The 17,723-nt window shown below is 47.1% G+C and overlaps 1 protein-coding gene across 2 annotated transcripts in view; it reads left to right on the plus strand.

The window, feature by feature from the left end:
• Positions 1–17,723, plus strand: part of CDK2 (cyclin dependent kinase 2) — a 53,010-nt gene that overhangs the window by 16,121 nt on the left and 19,166 nt on the right. Inside the window, exons 2-5 of one of the 2 annotated variants that reach the window (XM_073613959.1) lie at positions 3,760–3,837; positions 10,426–10,546; positions 16,341–16,511; positions 17,454–17,555. In XM_073613959.1, coding sequence (XP_073470060.1) covers positions 3,760–3,837; positions 10,426–10,546; positions 16,341–16,511; positions 17,454–17,555 — 472 coding nt within the window. The remainder of the gene's footprint in view (positions 1–3,759; positions 3,838–10,425; positions 10,547–16,340; positions 16,512–17,453; positions 17,556–17,723) is intronic. The other variant, XM_073613960.1, reaches the window with a different exon arrangement.

Consider the following 17,723-nt stretch of genomic DNA (forward strand, 5'->3'; position numbering starts at 1 on the left):
ATTTCAGTAAGTGGGTTGAGTTTACACTTGCTCCACTTCCAGTGTGAACCTTTGCATATGCAATAAACCAAAGAAGACAAAAAAATAATAAAAATAGAAATATAAAAAAAATTTTTTGTTGAAATTAGTGAGTAGCCACCTTTTTTAAAAATATTCGGGGTCCGTGAGAAAGCACACTGTTTGGGGGCTAACGGTAACCGTATGAGGTTACCACATATCCCCAATAAATATGGTGAATAAAGTGAAACCAAAGTGCAAAAAACCTCTATGTTACAGTATATTAAATTTCCTCAAATTTCATATATAAAAAGATAGGAGTCCAGACAATTAACACTCATATTAGAGACCGCTACTCACTAATTTCAACAAAAAAAAAATTTTATATTTCTATTTTTATTATTTTTTTGTCTTGTTTGGTTTATTGCATATGCAAAGGTTCACACTGGAAGTGGAGCAAGTGTAAACTCAACCCACTTACTGAAATATTTATTTACACAATACAGAAGATGTGCACATTCACTTTTTAGGATTTTATACTATATAAATTAATTATTTCATTCATTTTTGGTGCATTTATAGGGGGACATTCACTTAAGGAACACACATGTATTCCTTTCCTTGCATATACACAATTTTTGTCACTATTTCTATATATTCACTTATTTATTTATTTTTCTGACCTCTAAGCAATACTTATGCCGCGTACACACGGTCGGACTTTTCGTCTACAAAAGTCCAACGGACGCCGACGGACTAAAGCTGGCTGGTAATCCGATCGTGTGTGGGCTTCTCCGGACTTTCAGCAGACTTTTTCAGCCTCAAATCCGACGGACTTTAGATTTGAAACATGCTTCAAATCTTTACGTCGTAACTACGACGGACCCCGAAATCCGCTCGTCTGTGTGCTAGTCCGACGGACAAAAACCCATGCTAGGGCAGCTATTGGCTACTGGCTATGAACTTCCTTATTTTAGTCCGGTGTACGTCATCACGTACTAATCCGTCGGACTTTTGTGTGGTCGTGTGTAGGCAAGTCCGTTCGTTAGAAAGTCTGCTGCAAGTCCGCCGAAAGTCCGCAGGAAGTCTGTCGGACAGGCTGTCGGACTTTTGTAGACGAAAAGTCCGACCGTGTGTACGCGGCATTAGTGTCAATAGGGCAGCGCCAATTCCCCACATCTCTTTATTACATACTTTCAATTAACTCCTAAATAGGAATTAAGGGGAGGCTGCAGCCCTTTTAATAGCTATTTTTCCTAAGCGCGGCCTTTTAATCAAATGTCCAGCTCCTGCAGACTCTTAGGATAGCTGTCTGCCTATGCCTCCGATATGAGCAGGCAGTTACTTGACAGCCAGAAGATCAATGAACTACGAGGAAGTGAATGAATGACATGGCCATGTGAGCAGAGCCCCGCACAGCCATGTGGTTTTCAAATTGTAACATTGAGTGTGGGGAGAAGACCATCTGCCTTCTGTCACCAGGAGAAGGTGGGGGGTGTAAAGATTCAGATGCTGGAACATGTTACGGGTGGTAAAGTTAAAGTTCAAAAGGTGCACCTATCCTTTAACTTGGTAGCAATCTGTTCTAGTTCCTGTACAGTAGATCTCATAGAGGGAAGCAGCACAAGGAGCCAATCTGTTTTTGCAGTGCAAGATCATGTTGATGGGAAGAGATAGCCGAGAGATGAGCTGCTTCTCCTTTCACTCTCTAGTCATGGGGTACCCAGTGTTTGTGGTTAACTTTTTGGCAGTGCAATAAATGTCTGTAAGCTGATGTGTTGGGGAACCATTCAGAATGATCAGCACTGCATCACACCAATGCACTTAAAAACATGTTTAATGAACTGCAGCAGAGAAAAATCATGCATTTGATCTTTGTACTGAGCTGTTAGACTGGAGTTCAGCTTTGATGGAGAATTGCTACAGTGTAGAGCGCACATATTTCTAGACCGGAGTTCTGCTAAAAAAAAAAAAAAAAAAAAAAAAAAGTCAGCAGCTACAAATACTGCAGCTGCTGACTTTTAATAATCGAACACTAACCTGTCCCAGGGTCCAGCGGTGTGGGTGTACGAAGCCCCACACGTCTCCCCCCCCCCCCCCCCCCCCCCCTTCTCCCCCCCCTCCTCCTCTCTGGGCGCCGGCATTGTAACTGTGGGCGCTCGGCTGTGGCTTCACAGCCAGGCACCATTGCACATGCGCGAGCCGCGCCATGACTGGCCGGGCAATCATCCGGGACCTGTGACGTGTCCCAGATGATTGCCGAGAGGGAGAGGTGATCTCCCTTCTGGTGCCGCGGTGCGCCGGGAGGACGGTGGGAGCTGGGACCATTTTGTGTGGAACTCCACTTTAAGAAGATCTGTAAAATTGCTTCTGACTTAGACAATTGCAGGTCTGGAGTCATGTGGGATTTGGGAGGGGGTGGTCCAGTAAGGCTCAGATAAACCCATATATAGCACGCCTGCTTCTTGCAGTTTCTGATCACCTCTCATTACATGAGTGCAGTGCAGCATGGAAATAACTGGTTATTGCCCCTGGCACTGATAATGAATTAAACCTGTATATGAAGCGGGTACCTTCCTTGTTTCTGTCCTTGTCTGTGGGTAGGGTGCCCACAGATGAGATAACAACATTGTAATGTTCACATAGGCCTGGACCAGTGATGACATTTTCTTGAGATATATATACTCAAACACTTTCACCTTGTGCTTTTCTCTTTGCAAACAGCCTTTATTTCTTTAGTAAATGAACCCCAATGACCCTGGACATCTGTTGCTTTCTGAATGCAGAATCCAGAATGTGTGTAAGGCCCCATTCACACTTGGGATTGGGGCCATTTGTGTTAAGCTGAAGGAGACCCATAGGGGTCCCTGCGACTAGCTGCGGAAGCCCCATTGAAAGCAATAGGTGGTGGACTTCACAGCTATTTATGGCCTATCACATGTAATCGCTCAAGCAGCAATTACCTGAAAATTATCAGCCCTGAGTGATTGTAAAGGCTCTTTTTTTTTTTCCCTGTAAAAAGTGCCCCCCACAGCAAGCAGCTTGCTATGGGGGCACCCGAGCCGAGTCACAGCTCCATATGTCCATTCAGACACGGAGCCCTGACTCGGCCCTGCCCCCTCTCTACACAAATACTGTAGCTGCTGACTTTTAATATTAGGGCACTTACCTGTCCAGGGAGCCCGTGATGTCGTCACCCCATCCGATCTTTGGATTTCCTGGTGCTGCCGCTGCCATTTCTGGTAAGGGAACCAGGCAGTGAAAACTTTCGGCTTCACTACTGGTTCCCTACTGCACATGTACAAAGCATGCTGCGCTTTCTAATTGGGCCCGGCAGCGGGGAAAGGAGGGGGGGGGGGGAACTTCCGGGAGGTCGGGCCGCAACCTGTTTCCGGAAGTGGGGAAGGGGACCAGTCAAAAACGGGTTCCCCCCCCCCCCGAACGGTGCCAAAAGGGGGGGAGAAAGCATATAAGCGAGAGTTCCACTTTTGGGTGGAACTCCGCTTTTAAGATAAAAAAAAAAAACCCCTGCCTTTACAACCCCTTTAACCGAGCTGCTGTCACTCATTCTGAGGCATGTGTGTGTTAAAGAGATGCTAAATGTGTTTGTAATGGTGTAGATCTGCTGATTTGCATATTTACTCATGAGAGCAAGAATGTCGTAAATGTTTAATAACTAATGTAAAAGCACAGGCCAATTTTAATCTGACATTTATATTGAGGTTCTTCAAGTTTTTAACACCTTTGTTTTTCCTCCTCTAGGGAGACAGAAGGAGTCCCAAGCACAGCTATTCGAGAAATTTCACTCCTTAAAGAGCTCAGTCATCCTAACATAGTCAAGTAGGTAAATCTAATAATTATAGAAACATCCCAAATGTTTTCATTTTTTAAAAAAAAAAGAACTATTCCTGTCCCCCCCCCCCCCCCCCCCTTTTTTTTTTCCCCTGCTCCTTCGCCCCCCCTTACCTGGCGGGTGTCCGTTCAGCGGGGGGAGCTGGCGGGTGCTGTGTGCGGCATGCCCCCGACTCCTGGTTGAGGGGATGGCGCCGATCGGAATGACACGGCTTCCTCCCTAGCGCCAGAAATTTACGTCGCTGCGCCTCCCTGGGTCACTTCCAGTCGCGAGTCCCCAGCAAAATGGCGGAGTTCTGAGCCAGGAGCAGAGGTCTGACCGATGGTGGAGCAGGTGTCCACATCCTGCTCTTACCAGATCATCAGCACCAGTCTCAGCAAGGGGTCAAAGACTGGTGACGATATGGAAAGAGAGGAGAGGCCTGCAGCGGCTGCAGCATTAGAGGAGACCACTGGGGGGTGAGTCAGCCTAGCTGGCAGGGGTAATGATGGGGAGGGGGACCCCAACTCTTGATCCTGCGGGACACAGCAAGGGGAGCGTTGCTTTGGTTAACTTGCATATGTGTCTCTTATAGGGGAGGACGTTACTGCCCAGGTGGTTGCCACCTGTCCTAAAGCTCCTTCCCGCTCTAAGAGAAAGAGATGCGGATATTGTAATGATAAATTGCCACAGGATCACTCTAAACCCTTTTGCTACAAGTGTATCCACAAGCTAGCGGGGAAAGAAATCTCTCGGGTTATAAAAGACTTTCTCTCTGTACAGACGGAGAACCTGACAACCCTTAAAGCTTTCCAAGCAACCCTTTAAAGCTAGGGACCCTGAACCCCATACTAGTAGGGAGGGTTCTTCCTCCCAGGAGGGCCCCTCTAACAGGGCAGAAGGTAGCAGACATAGGCATCCGGAACCCCTAAGACCTCTTCCCTCTCAGGATTCTGAGGAGGAGGCTGAATCCCCCTGATCAGAGTTGTTCTGACGAGGGCATTGAGGACAGTCAAGAGGAGGAGAACTCCAGACCAGGCAGACATATATCTTTGCCGCTGATGATATGGAGGGCCTTCTTAGGGCAGTGTATGCTTCAGAGGAGATCAAGGAAGCCGCAGCACAGGTGTCTACGCAAGACAGGATGTATAGAGGCTTGGTTAAGCCCCAATTCAAAGTCCTCCCGATCCACCAGGCCCTTAAGGATATCATTTTGAGGGAGTGGAAGGAACCTGAAGGAAAACTTTTTGAAGGTTTTTTTTTTTTTTCGAGGCCCCCAGGCTAAAAACCGGTTTAGAGATAAAAAGGAAGGTAGTGTTACCAGGCGCTGGGGGGTCGGTCTGTAAGGGAAAGCAGAAGGGAGATCTCCTCTTCCCCAGCCAGAAGTCTGCCGACAAGGATACCAAGTGACGTCAGGGTGGGGGGGAGACTTTGCCACTTTGTCTCTCAGTGGGAAAGGATTACTCAGAGTCCCCACATCCTTCAGATAGTAAGAGATGGCTACAGATAGGAGTTTCTCTCCTCGCCTCCCCCAAGTTTCATTTAAACCCACTTACCCAGGGAGCCTCAGAAAGCAGTGGGTCTTTTACAGAGTGTCAGACAACTGGCGGAGCAGGGGGTCATAGTGCCAGTCCCAGCAGAACAATGCAGGCAGGGATTTTAGTACCACATCTTTGTAGTCCCAAAGCCCTCGGGAAAGTACTGCCTCATAATAAATCTAAAAAGGTTAAACAGGTTTCTGCAGTATAAAAAGCTCCACACGGAAATCGTCTATACTCTCAGGAAGCACCTTCTGAAGGACATATTTATGGTCACGATAGACTTGAAAGATGCCTATCTTCACGTATTTTTCCAGAGCACCAGGCCCTTCCAAGGTTTGCGATCCTCTCGGAACAGGGAGTGCAGCACTGGCCGTTTTCTGCCCCACCCTTTGGACTGGCAGCCAGTCCGAGAGTGTTTACAAAAATCCTGGCAGAGGTGGTTGCATACCTCCATCTCCAAGAGGTAGCATTGATCCCCTATTTTGACGACATACTGGTTTACAACCAGAGTCGAGATCTCCTTCTTTCCGACCTGGCCTGGGGTGGATAATCAGCCAGGAAAAGTCCTCGCTGGTTCCTGATCAGACCAAGGTCTATTTAGGATTCCTGGTGGATTCAACAGCACAGAAGCTTGTTTTGCCCCAGGGGAAGGTAGAGGACCTTTCCCCTGGGGCAGTAGCATCCCTTCTAGAAATAGAAGAGGTCTCTTACAGAAAGGTTATGAGAGTTCTCGGGTTGATGACATCCTGTATCCCTGCGGTCCCAAAGGGTCAGCTCCATTCCAGGACTCTCCAGCAATTCCTCCTGGGACGGGAAAAGAGGAATGCTAGACAACAGGGTTTCCATTCCAGGAGGGGTGAAGAAGTCTTTGCAGTGATGGCCCAATTCTCAGAGGTTGCGGGAGGGCCACCTTTGGGCCCAACTCCAACCTCTCAGGGTGACAACGGATGCAAGTGCTTGGGGTTGGGGGGCCCACCTAGAGGAACTTTGAGCCTAAGGGAACTCTTCCGGGAACTCTTGGCAGTCACAGAGGCTTGAAGGGCCTTCAAGGAAAGAATCAAGGGCTAGGAGGTCCAGATCCTTTCTGACAATGCAACCGCAGTGGCCTTCCTGAATCATCTGGGAGGCACCAGATCTTGCACTCTTCTGACCCTGGCTCTGGAACTCCTGGAGTGGGCAGAGCAGAGAGGCTCTATCTCAGCAGTGCATATAAAGGGGGCAGCCAATTCACCAGGGGGAGTGGGAGTTGAACCCTGAAGTGTTCTCCCTCGTATGCCGACACTTCGGCAGCTCAGAGATTGATCCCTTTGCCCGCAGAGGGAACAGTAAAGTTAAGAAATTCTTCTCACTCTAGAGAGGGGTTCAGAGGGGGTAGACGAGCTCGCCCGAGTTTGGGACTTCCGCTTGGCATATGCCTTTCCCCCTTAGTTCTGATCCCGAGGATACTGCAGAAGCTGAGTCTCTCAGAGGGCAGACTGATTCCGATCGCCCCATGGTGGCCCAAGAGAACCTGGTTCCCTTCCCTGGGAATGGTGGCCCAAGAGAACCTGGTTCCCCTCCCTGGGAAATTTGGTCTGTATCTCCCCCTCAGCGCCTCCCGGAGTGGCAGGACCTTCTCCTTCAGGGCCCAGTCTGCCACCCAGATCCTGGCTTCTTCAGGCTGACAGCTTGGCTCTTGAAAGGGAGAGCCTGCGAAAACGTGGAAGTTCTGAGAGAGTATTCGACACCCTTCTTTTGAGTAGGAATCCGGTTACTAGGGGTATTGAAATCAATCGCAGCATCCATGCATTCCATGCATGCATTCGTGTGTCCTCGATGCATATGACCTGAAAAATCGATTGGCGGGTGACGTCATGCCAACTTGCACGGCCCCTCCCGGGAGAGCTCTCCGGGCGTATAGTTGTTGCAATCCATTAAGTGCCCCGCTGTATGTGCTTTTTATAAAATCTGGAGCTACATACCGCATTTTCAGTGTGTGTACACGCCGCTCATGTGACTGCCGGCCTGCCTCTCTTCTCTTGCGTCTCTCCTGGCGTCAGCGGGGAATTCTCAGCCCCGCCTGCCTCTCTTGTGATCTGATGGCTACAGTCAGCGGGCGGGGCTGAGAATTCCCTGCTGACATCGGAAGAGATGAGAGACGGGCCGAGGCGGGCCGAGCAGTCACATGAGCGGTCCCCCCCTCACCACCACCATTTTTATCTTTGAACTCTTCCATCCTTCTGTTCCTATCCATGCATTCCTCCATCTCCATCCCCATACCCTTCCATCCTTCAGTTCCTATCTCCAGACTCCTCCGGGCCCTCCATTCTCTATTCATGGATTCCTCCATCCCCAGACCCTTCCATCCTTAATTTCTTACTGGCGAGGAGCTGGGCTGCCTGGGAGTGGGGGGGGGGGGGGAAGCACCACCGACGGGTGGGGTGGATCAGGAGGCGTTCTGCCAGCGATTTCCCCCCCAGGGAAGAAGGGAAGAGAGCATGGAGGAAGAGGAGAGCCGCGGGATCACAGATGGCACGCTGTTACAGCTTACATTACAACTACCTCCACTCTGATCACTGTCACACTCAGCCCTGCCTCCTCCTGACCCGGAGCCTGTGATGGACAACGCATCCCAGCATTGGACCCACGTTCTGCCTATTAAGGCTCCGGGTCAGGAGAAGGCGGGGCTGTGTGTGACAGCGAGCAGAGCGTGCTATTTGTGCTCTGATCCCACGGCTCTCTTCTTCCTCCAGTCATGAACTCGCCGCCCACTCTTCCTCTGCCCAGGTGAGGCTGCAATAGTTGGCAGTGGGCACAGCGTGGCTGCAATGGTGGGCACAGGTAAGGCTGTGCTGAGGGGCACTGATAAAGTTGTTAATATTTATTTTTGCAACTTAATTCTGCATAAAACCTTTAAGTGTCATGTTTTATGAGATAATTTATGAGGGCGTGTTTAGGGGCAAGGTAGGGGTTGGGTGGGGCAACTGGTGGCAAGTAACCCTTAAAGCCTAGCTAGTAGCTCAGGAATTTAAATTTTGAGCCCTGCTAACAGGGTGACGCATGAACTACTCTGTTAGAATTCTGTAGTATGTTATATTATCTCTTTCTAATTAGCATGCAATCAATGTTCTCTATGGGATTTAGGTCAGACGAGTTTGCTGGCCAATCAAGCACAGTGATACCATGATCATTAAACCAGGTATTGGTACTTTTGGCAGTGTGGGCAGGTGCCAAGTCCTGCTGGAAAATGAAATCAGCATCTCCATAAAGCTGGTCAGCAGACAGAAGCATGAAGTGCTCTAGAATTTCCTGATAGAGGGCTGCGCTGACTTTGGACTTGATAAAACATAGTGGACCAACACCAGCAGATAACATGGCTCCCCAACTCATCACTGACTGTGGAAAATTCATACTGGACCTCATACAACTTTGATTCTGTGCCTCTCCACTCTTCTTCTGACTCTGGGACCTTGTTTTCCAAATAAAATGCAAAATTTACTTTCCCTGAAAAGAGGACTTTGGACCCTTGAGCAACAGTCCAGTCCTCCTTTGCCCAGGAAAGATTCTTCTGACGTTGTCTCTGGTTTAGGAGTAGCTTAACACAAGGAATACGACAGTTGTAGCCCATGTCCTGGATATGTGTGTGTGGTGGCTCTTGCTGTAGTCCACTCCTTGTGAATCTCCCCCAATTTCTTGAATGGACTTAGCTTCACAATCCTTTCAAGACTGCTGTTATCCCTGTTGCTTGTGCACCTTTTTCTATCACACTTTATTTCCTTTCACTCAACTTTCCCTGAATATGCTTGGATACGGCACTGACGCTTTGTGACTTGCCCTCCTTGTGGAAGGTGTCAGTGACTGTCTTCTGGACAACTGTCAAGTTGTCGGTCTTCCCCATTATTGTGTAACCTACTGAACCAGACTGAGAGACCATTTAAAGGCCTAGGAAATCTTTACAGGTGTTTTGAGTTAATGTGGAGTTCTATCCAAAAGTAGAACCTCCGTTCCTTGGAAGTTCAGCCCACCTCCCCCTTCCTCAGCCGCCGGGCCAGTTAGAAAGCCCAGCACACTTTGTGCATGCGCAGTAGGGAACCGGCTGTGAAGCCAGAAGGCTTTATTTCCGAGTTTCCCCTTAGTGGAGATGGCGGCAACAGGACCCGACAGCCGATCCGAAAATTGGCTAGATAAGTGTCCATATATTAAAAGTCAGCAGCTACAGTATTTGTAATTTTTTATTTTTTTTCCCCAGGCGGAAATCCGCTTTAATTGGCTGATTACTTATTGACTCATTACTATCAGTCTCTATAATATTGACCTTTTTCACAATCTAATTTTCTGAGATACTGAATTTTGGGTTTTCACTAGCTGTAAGCCATAATCATCAAAATTAAAAGAAAGAAATGCTTGAAATATATCACTCTGTGTGTAATGAATCTATATAAAATGGGTTTTACTTATTCAATTGAATTACTGAAATAAATGAACTTTTTTTGATGGTATTCAAATTTTTTGAGATGCGCCTGTATATATATTTTTTAAAAACTCATTTTTGGTTTCGGCACCAAAATTTTCATTTCAGTACACCTCTACCTGTCATATTTCACTCCTAACATCACCAGTGGCTGTAAGGTGAGATGGAGAAAACCATTCCAGTTTACAGAGCAACACCAAAAGCCTGACAGACGAAATGCCTTACCAGTTCTAGAATTCTGTGGTATTTTACTGGACCAGTAACAGATAAAATGTTGTTGTAAGCAGATATAGCTTGAAAGTTAATCGTTGTGTTAAAAAAAAAATTCTAAGGGTAGAATGCTACATGTAATTCTATTGGAATTATTAACTGCTAGATGACATTGCACAAGTTTCACAGTATTGTTCTTTTCTTCTATGTAAACTAGCATTTTATGTATTTTTTTTTCCTCTGTGTGTGCCCTTGAACCTGATATTTAAAGTGAGCTAAATGTGTTTTTCTGTACCTGTGAGCCATTACTACAGGATGATATCAGATAGAACATATGGCAAATAAAGTGTATTTCGTCTTTCTGTGTTTGACTTTGTTATTGATATGATTTTTAGGCTATTGGATGTAATTCACACAGAAAATAAACTCTACCTTGTATTTGAGTTTCTCAACCAAGATTTGAAGAAGTTTATGGATGGCTCTACTATCACAGGAATCCCACTGGCTCTTGTTAAAGTGAGTTTTCTTCTACTAAAACTAAAGACCAATGTGGTTTATTGTCTGACATATTCCTAAGGCTTCATGTACAATGCTGCTGGTAAACGGACGTTTAGGCTTCATGTACATGGGACGTTTTTACAACCTCTCCTGAACAATTTAACTTGACAGATAGTAACCCACGTTTAAAAGGTCAGTTTTGCCACATTTGCGTTTTTATAAGCTTTTAAAAAAAATTAAGTTATTTATTTATTTTTTTCAAAATAGCAAAAAAAAGAAAAATGTCTGTAAACGAAACATGGCTAAACGCGAGTTAGCATGTTTAGCCACGTTTAGAAGCGTTTGGCGCTTGAAATGCCTCTAAACTCTGCTTCTGAACCTAATTATTTATTTATTTTTTTGGTGTTCCAAAAAAAAAAGCCTCTAAACTCAACTGCCTAGAAACTACTGTAAACGACCCTGTGTACATGTACTGATAAGATAACCTACAGGAGAGTTCAGGGGCAGTTTGAAAAAAATGCCTAACTGCTCCTAAGTGCCGGTTCACACAGGGGCGACTTGTCAGGTGACCTAGCCGCCTGACAAGTCGCCTCCCGTTCTGTACAATGGAACCGTTCTAATAGGAGCGACGCAAGTCGCTCCGACTTAGAAAAAGGTTCCTGTACTACTTTGGGGGCGACTTGCATAGACTTCTATACAGAAGTCGTTTTGCAAGTCACCGTGGCAGTCGTGTGCAGGTCGCCTCGGTGAGGCGACCTGCAAGTCGTGCCGCCCCTGTGTGAACCGGGGCTAAGGCTCCATGCACACTGGACATTTTTTGCAATAGCGTTTATTAGCGTTTTTCCACGTCAGCTTTTTTTTTTTTTTTCTTTTTCAGTGGATCAAAAAACGTTAAACGCTAGTGAACCACGTTTTTGAGTGTGTGGCGTTTTTTGTAAGTCAGAAAAACGACTTTGAATGCGATTTTATAGCGTTCAGAAAACAGCCCATGAACTCCACTGCTGATTAACGTCTAAAAGCATCCATGTGTGCATGGACACATAGGATAACATAGAGGGGAGTTTATGGGCTGTTAAAATGCCCAAACTCCCAAAAACGGCCGTTTATGAGCTTCAGTGTGCATGGAGCCTAAGGCTCGATTCACACAGGGGCAACACGACTTCAACGCGACTTTGCAACGCGACTTCAACCCGACTTCAACACGACTTGTGGATCCGACTTTCAATGAACGGGGATCCGACTTGGATCCCCGCCACTGTGTTTGGTATGAATCTTTAGGGGGAACTCCGCGCCAAATTTTAAATAAAAATCCGGCATGGGTTCCCCCCCCAGGGGCATACCAGGCCCTTGGGTCCGGTATGGATCTTGAGGGGAACCCCCCTACGCCGAAAGGACGGCGTGGGGGGTCCCCCCAATCCATACCAGACCCTTATCCGAGCACGCAGCCCGGCCGGACAGGAATGGGGGTGGGGACGAGCGAGCGCCCCCCCCCCTCCTGAACCGTACCAGGCCGCATGCCCTCAACATGGGGGGGTTGGTGCCTTGGGGGAGGGGGGCGCGCTGCGGCCCCCCCACCCCAAAGCACCTTGTCCCCATGTTGATGAGGACAAGGGCCTCTTCCCGACAACCCTGGCCGTTGTCGGGGTCTGCGGGCGGGGGGCTTATCGGAATCTGGGAGCCCCCTTTAATAAGGGGGCCCCCAGATCCCGGCCCCCCACCCTATGTGAATGAGTATGGGGTACATGGTACCCCTACCCATTCACCTAGGGGAAAAAAGCGTCAATAAAACAAACAGTACACAGGTTTTTTAAAATAATTTATTAGGCAGCTCCGGGATCTTCTTCCGACTTCGGGGGTCTCTCCGCCGTCTCCTCCCGGTGTCCGCATCTTCTGCCGGCTCCTCCGCTATCTTCTGCAGCTCAATTGCTAGCGGTGGTCCGGACCTCTGCCTTCTTCTTTTCTTCCAGAGATGTTGACACGACGCTCTCTCCAGCTGGAATGGTCTCTGAACGCTCCGCAACGGACTTATATAGGCGGTGACCCCGCCCCCTTATGAGGTCACTGTCCCAGGGCATGCTGGGGCTGTGCCGTCATAAGGGGGCGTGGTCATCACCCGGTGACCACGCCTCCTAAAACGTCATAGACCCAGCATGCCCAGGGACTGTGACGGCATAAGGGGGCGGGGTCACCGCCTATATAAGTCCCTTGCAGAGCGCACAGAAACCATTCTGGCTGGGGAGAGCGTCGTGTCAACATCTCTGGAAGAGAAGAGGGAAGAAGATGATCCAGAGGTCCGGACCACCGCTGGCAAAAGAGCGCCAGAAGATAGCGGTGGAGCCGGCAGAAGATGCGGACACCGGGAGAAGACGCCGGAGAGACCCCCGGAGTCGGAAGAAGATCCCGGAGCTGCCTAATAAATTATTTTAAATACCTGTGTACTGTGTTTTTTATTGACGCTTTTTTCCCTAGGTGAATGGGTAGGGGTACCATGTACCCCATACCTATTCACATAGGGTGGGGGGCCGGGATCTGGGGGCCCCCTTATTAAAGGGGACTCCCAGATTCCGATAAGCCCCCCGCCCGCAGACCCCGACAACCAACGGCCAGGGTTGTCGGGAAGAGGCCCTTGTCCTCATCAACATGGGGACAAGGTGCCTTGGGGTGGGGGGGGCGCAGCGCGCCCCCCTCCCCCAAGGCACCAAACCCCCCATGTTGAGGGCATGCGGCCTGGTACGGTTCAGGAGGGGGGGGGGGCGCTCGCTCGTCCCCACCCCCGTTCCTGTCCGGCCGGGCTGCGTGCTCGGATAAGGGTCTGGTATGGATTGGGGGGGACCCCCACGCCGTTTTTTTGGCGTAGGGGGTTCTCCTCAAGGTCCATACCAGACCCAAGGGCCCTGGAGGGGGAACCCATGCCGGATTTTTATTTAAAATTTGGCGCGGAGTTCCCCTCAAGATCATTTGAGCACAAGTCGCATGCCGAAGTCGGATCATGCGAGATGGCGATCCGACTTCAATGATAGTCAATAGGCTGAAGTCGGATCAAAGTCGGATCAAAGTAGTACAGGGAGTACACTCTGAAGTCGGAGCGACTTCAGTAGTGTCTATTAAGACGCTAGCGTTAACTCCCATTGAAACTATTTCTGGAGCGACTTGGGGCGACTTGAGGACGTACAAGTCGGATCCCAAGTCGCCCCAGTGTGAACCGAGCCTACACGTCAATTTGCCAGCAGCAGTGTACATGAGGCCTTAGGAGCAGTTGGGAGTTTTTTTCAGCTGACTCTGAACTTTCCTCTGTTATTTATCAGTACATGTACACAGTCATTTCTAGGCAGTTGAGTTTAGAAGCATTTTTTGGAAAGCAAAAAAATGCGTTCAGGACGGATGTTCAGAGGCATTTGAAATGCCAAATGCCCGTAACAGCTTTTAAACGCGGTAACTCGCTTTTAGCCATGTTTCGTTTACAGGCGTTTTTAACTGCTTGTTGACCAGCCATCGTCATTATACTGTGGCAGGTTGCCACGGCTGCACAAATCGAAGTAGGTGTACGTCGGCCGCTTTAAGAGCGATACAGGGCGCTTGCTCGCGATCTCTGCCAGCCACCCGTGAACGTTCCTCAGAGCCAGAATGATCCCCATTCCAATAGGAGTAGAGAGATCTGCTGTTCTTAGTGATCAGGAACAACGATCTCTCTCCTCCTCTTATTCCGTACACTGCCCCCACAGTTAGACACACCTCCCTAGGGAACACTTAACCCATTGATCGCCCTTTAGTGTTAACCCCTTCCCAGTGACATTTATACAGTGATCTGGCTATTGTTTTCTGTTGCCCAAAGTAGGTTGAGGATCATGGAGTCAACTCCTAATATCAAGTGAAAGGAACATAGTGTAAGGAGCATATAAAGATATTGTGTGTGTGTGTGTGTGTGTGTGTGTGTGTTACACGCTCAGAAGTTAATATTAAGTTTACGTGAAAGATGTGACAAAATTTTAGTTTTGAAAATGAGCTTGAAATGTATATCCGCACTTTAAAAAAAAAAAAAAAAAAATTTCTATAAATTTTTTTTTATTGATAAGTCTTTACCACTTGCCGGCTGTTGCTACAGTGTGTCTGGCTAGTTCTGGGAGGCCGTCATATGATCGCAGCCTCCCGTGATCGCACCTGCTGCAGGGCGTGAGCGGCACGCTCTGTCATCAGTGTGCTCTGGACACTGCTGATTACAGATTGAGGTAAAGAGCCGATCAGCGACTCTTTACCACGTGATCAGCTCCAATCACAACTGATCAGGGATGTAAACAGAAGCTGCTTATCAGCACTCTTTTCCTCATGCTGACAGTGAGAGGAGAAGAGCCGATAATCGGCTTGTGTAAAAGGGACATTTACACTGAAGCAGGGCACTGATTATCCGTGCAGTCCCCATAGTGCCCACCAGTGCTGCCAATCAATGCCCACCATGCCTCATAATCAGTGCTGCCTCATTAGTACCCATCAGTGCAGCCTCATCTGCGCACATCAGTGAAGAAGTAAAATGTATCTGTTTGCAAAATTTTATAACAAATGATGAAAGTGTGTGGGGTGTGTGTGCGGGGTTTTTTTTTTTTTTTTTTTTTTTTTTTTTTTAATTTTCGGGTATTTGTTTTTATTTATCAAAAAATAAAAAACCAGTGGTTAACCACTTCAATATGAGGCACTTTAACCCCTTCCTGCCCAGGACAATATTCAACTTTCAGTGTTGTCGCACTTTGACATTTGTGTGGTCATGCAACACTGTACCCAAACTAAATTTTGTATCATTTTCTTCCCTCAAATAGAGCTTTCTTTTGGTGGTAATTGATCACCTCCTGGGATTTTTATTTTTTGCTAAACCAACTAATAAAGACCAAAATGTTTTTCTTAGTTTCTGTCATAAGTTTTTTAAGTTTTTAACATGTGCCTATAATGAGGCTTACCTGTAGGTAAAGTGAATATCTCCTAAACCTGCACAGTTATATTGCACAGATATTCACACTGCATGCAGGCGGTGACGTCACCTGCGCATGCTCTCTGAAGGGACGGCATACACATGCCGTTCCTCCAGAGCTCCGTGGCGCAGTCCATGACTCCTGCGCGCATGCACAGGAGTGACATCATTGCAGCGCGTCCAATCAGACGGCCGGAGGACGCAAACCCAGAAAGAAGACCAGGTGAAGATGGAAGCGCCTTCATCGGTGACAGCGCGCCTCTGGAGAAATCTCCGTAGGACACCTTACTCTACATGGTGGCTTGCATTTTGTCAGCAAATAGTGGTATCCCCTCTCCATTATTAACGGACCACTTACATATTTTTTTAGGAAATGTATAAGGGTTTCTACTGTAATGTACACACATGTACTGTGTGTATATAAAATTAAGGAGGGAGTGATCCCTTATTAGACTGCTCCATTCAAGCTTCTGGTCTGACAAACTGATTCCCAAGACATGAAACATCTACTGTGGTAGCTTTAAAAACCCATAATGCTCTAGGAATCAAGATCTTGGTGTGTGTGTGTGTGTGTGTGTGTGTGTGTGTGTGTGTGTGTATATGCCCTCTTGGGTATCTAGGGAAATCAGTGGCTACATGCTAGTTCTTGGTTAGTGACTCCATGTAATTTAAACATTTCCAGAAAAAGGACATGAAAGCTGGGCCTTGTACTAAATTGCTGGCATGACCAGTTTTTCATAGTAAAAGGGTTTAGGTCTACTTTTATTGCACTGCCTGCAAGTTTTCTTTAGTTAGGATTACAATTGATTTGGTATGTTTTTGCTTTCTATTCTGAAATGTTTATGATGTTTTCAGAGTTACCTGTTCCAGTTATTGCAAGGCTTGGCATTCTGCCATTCACACCGTGTTCTACACCGTGACTTGAAGCCGCAAAACTTATTAATCAATTCAGATGGCGCTATAAAGCTTGCAGACTTTGGCCTTGCCCGGGCCTTTGGGGTGCCTGTGAGAACCTACACACATGAGGTAAGTACTGTTTATCCTTTGTCTAAGAAGGTTCATCAGAAGATTAGAAAATTGATCTAATACTACCTCTACTATTCAGATACTATTTATGACCACAGTGCCATATAGAGAAAATCTATTTTCTTTTACCTAAAGAGAATTGGTTCGCAGGCTTTTGTTTTTGCGCAGGTTTTCTGTGGAGCAGTTTGTAACTTAGTAGCAGTAACAAGAACAAAAATGTGATGTATTTGTTACATTACTTTCCTTTATTTTAATAGGCTTGAAACAGCACTTGTGTACTCCACTCTCTGATGTCAGTCTAGGGCAGGGATATGCAATTAGCGGACCTCCAGCTGTTGCAGAACTACAAGTCTCATGAGGCATAGCAAGACTCTGATAGCCACAAGCATGACACACCGAGGCAGAGGCATGATGGGACTTGTAGTTTTGCAACAGCTGGAGGTCCGCTAATTGCATATCCCTGGTCTAGGGAGAGATGATGAACTTTACATAGGCTTTAATGAGTGCACAGCTCAATGTAAAGTCTGAACAGGCAGGTAAAGCTGGGTACACACAAACCTGTTTATCTGGCTAACATTCAGTCAGTGCGTACAGCTGCAGTCTTACAACCAGCTACTGTTAAACAGGCATGCTGGAAAACCAGTGCTGATCGGTGTGTTCTGGTGGGGGGCACAGCGGGGGAGATTGCCACACTAACATTGTTTGTGTTAGTATGGTGATTTGTCAGTTTTTTGGGGGGGATTTTTGTTTTTAGCGTGCTGGGTTTAACAAAAAAAAAACAAAAACAAAAAACTTGAGTGTATGTTCCCAGGTTTGGAACACTTTAAAACAGAAGACATTGTACAGTATGTCTCTTCTGTATTAAAAAGCCTGCCTGTTCACATCTTCAATGCTATTTAAATTGTACTTGTGGAAATGACTGTCAATTGTCCTTTTTATCAGGTGGTCACGCTCTGGTACAGAGCTCCAGAAATTCTTCTTGGCTGCAAGTACTACTCAACAGCTGTAGATATATGGAGTCTGGGTTGTATATTTGCAGAAATGGTATGTATGTTTCCAAATCCTCCCCTTTCTATTGCAAAATTGCTTCTCCAGTGCTTTTATACCTTTACGAGAGTCTCCATTCTGTGTAGGTGACTTTCTGTGTGCTAATGCCTTAGAGAATATAACCCTGTATTAAAGCAATGAAAGAGCTGTATAGTGGTTAGCTGA

The sequence above is a fragment of the Aquarana catesbeiana genome, linkage group LG02 (genome assembly GCF_042186555.1).
Source record: "Aquarana catesbeiana isolate 2022-GZ linkage group LG02, ASM4218655v1, whole genome shotgun sequence".
NCBI lineage: Eukaryota > Metazoa > Chordata > Amphibia > Anura > Ranidae > Aquarana > Aquarana catesbeiana.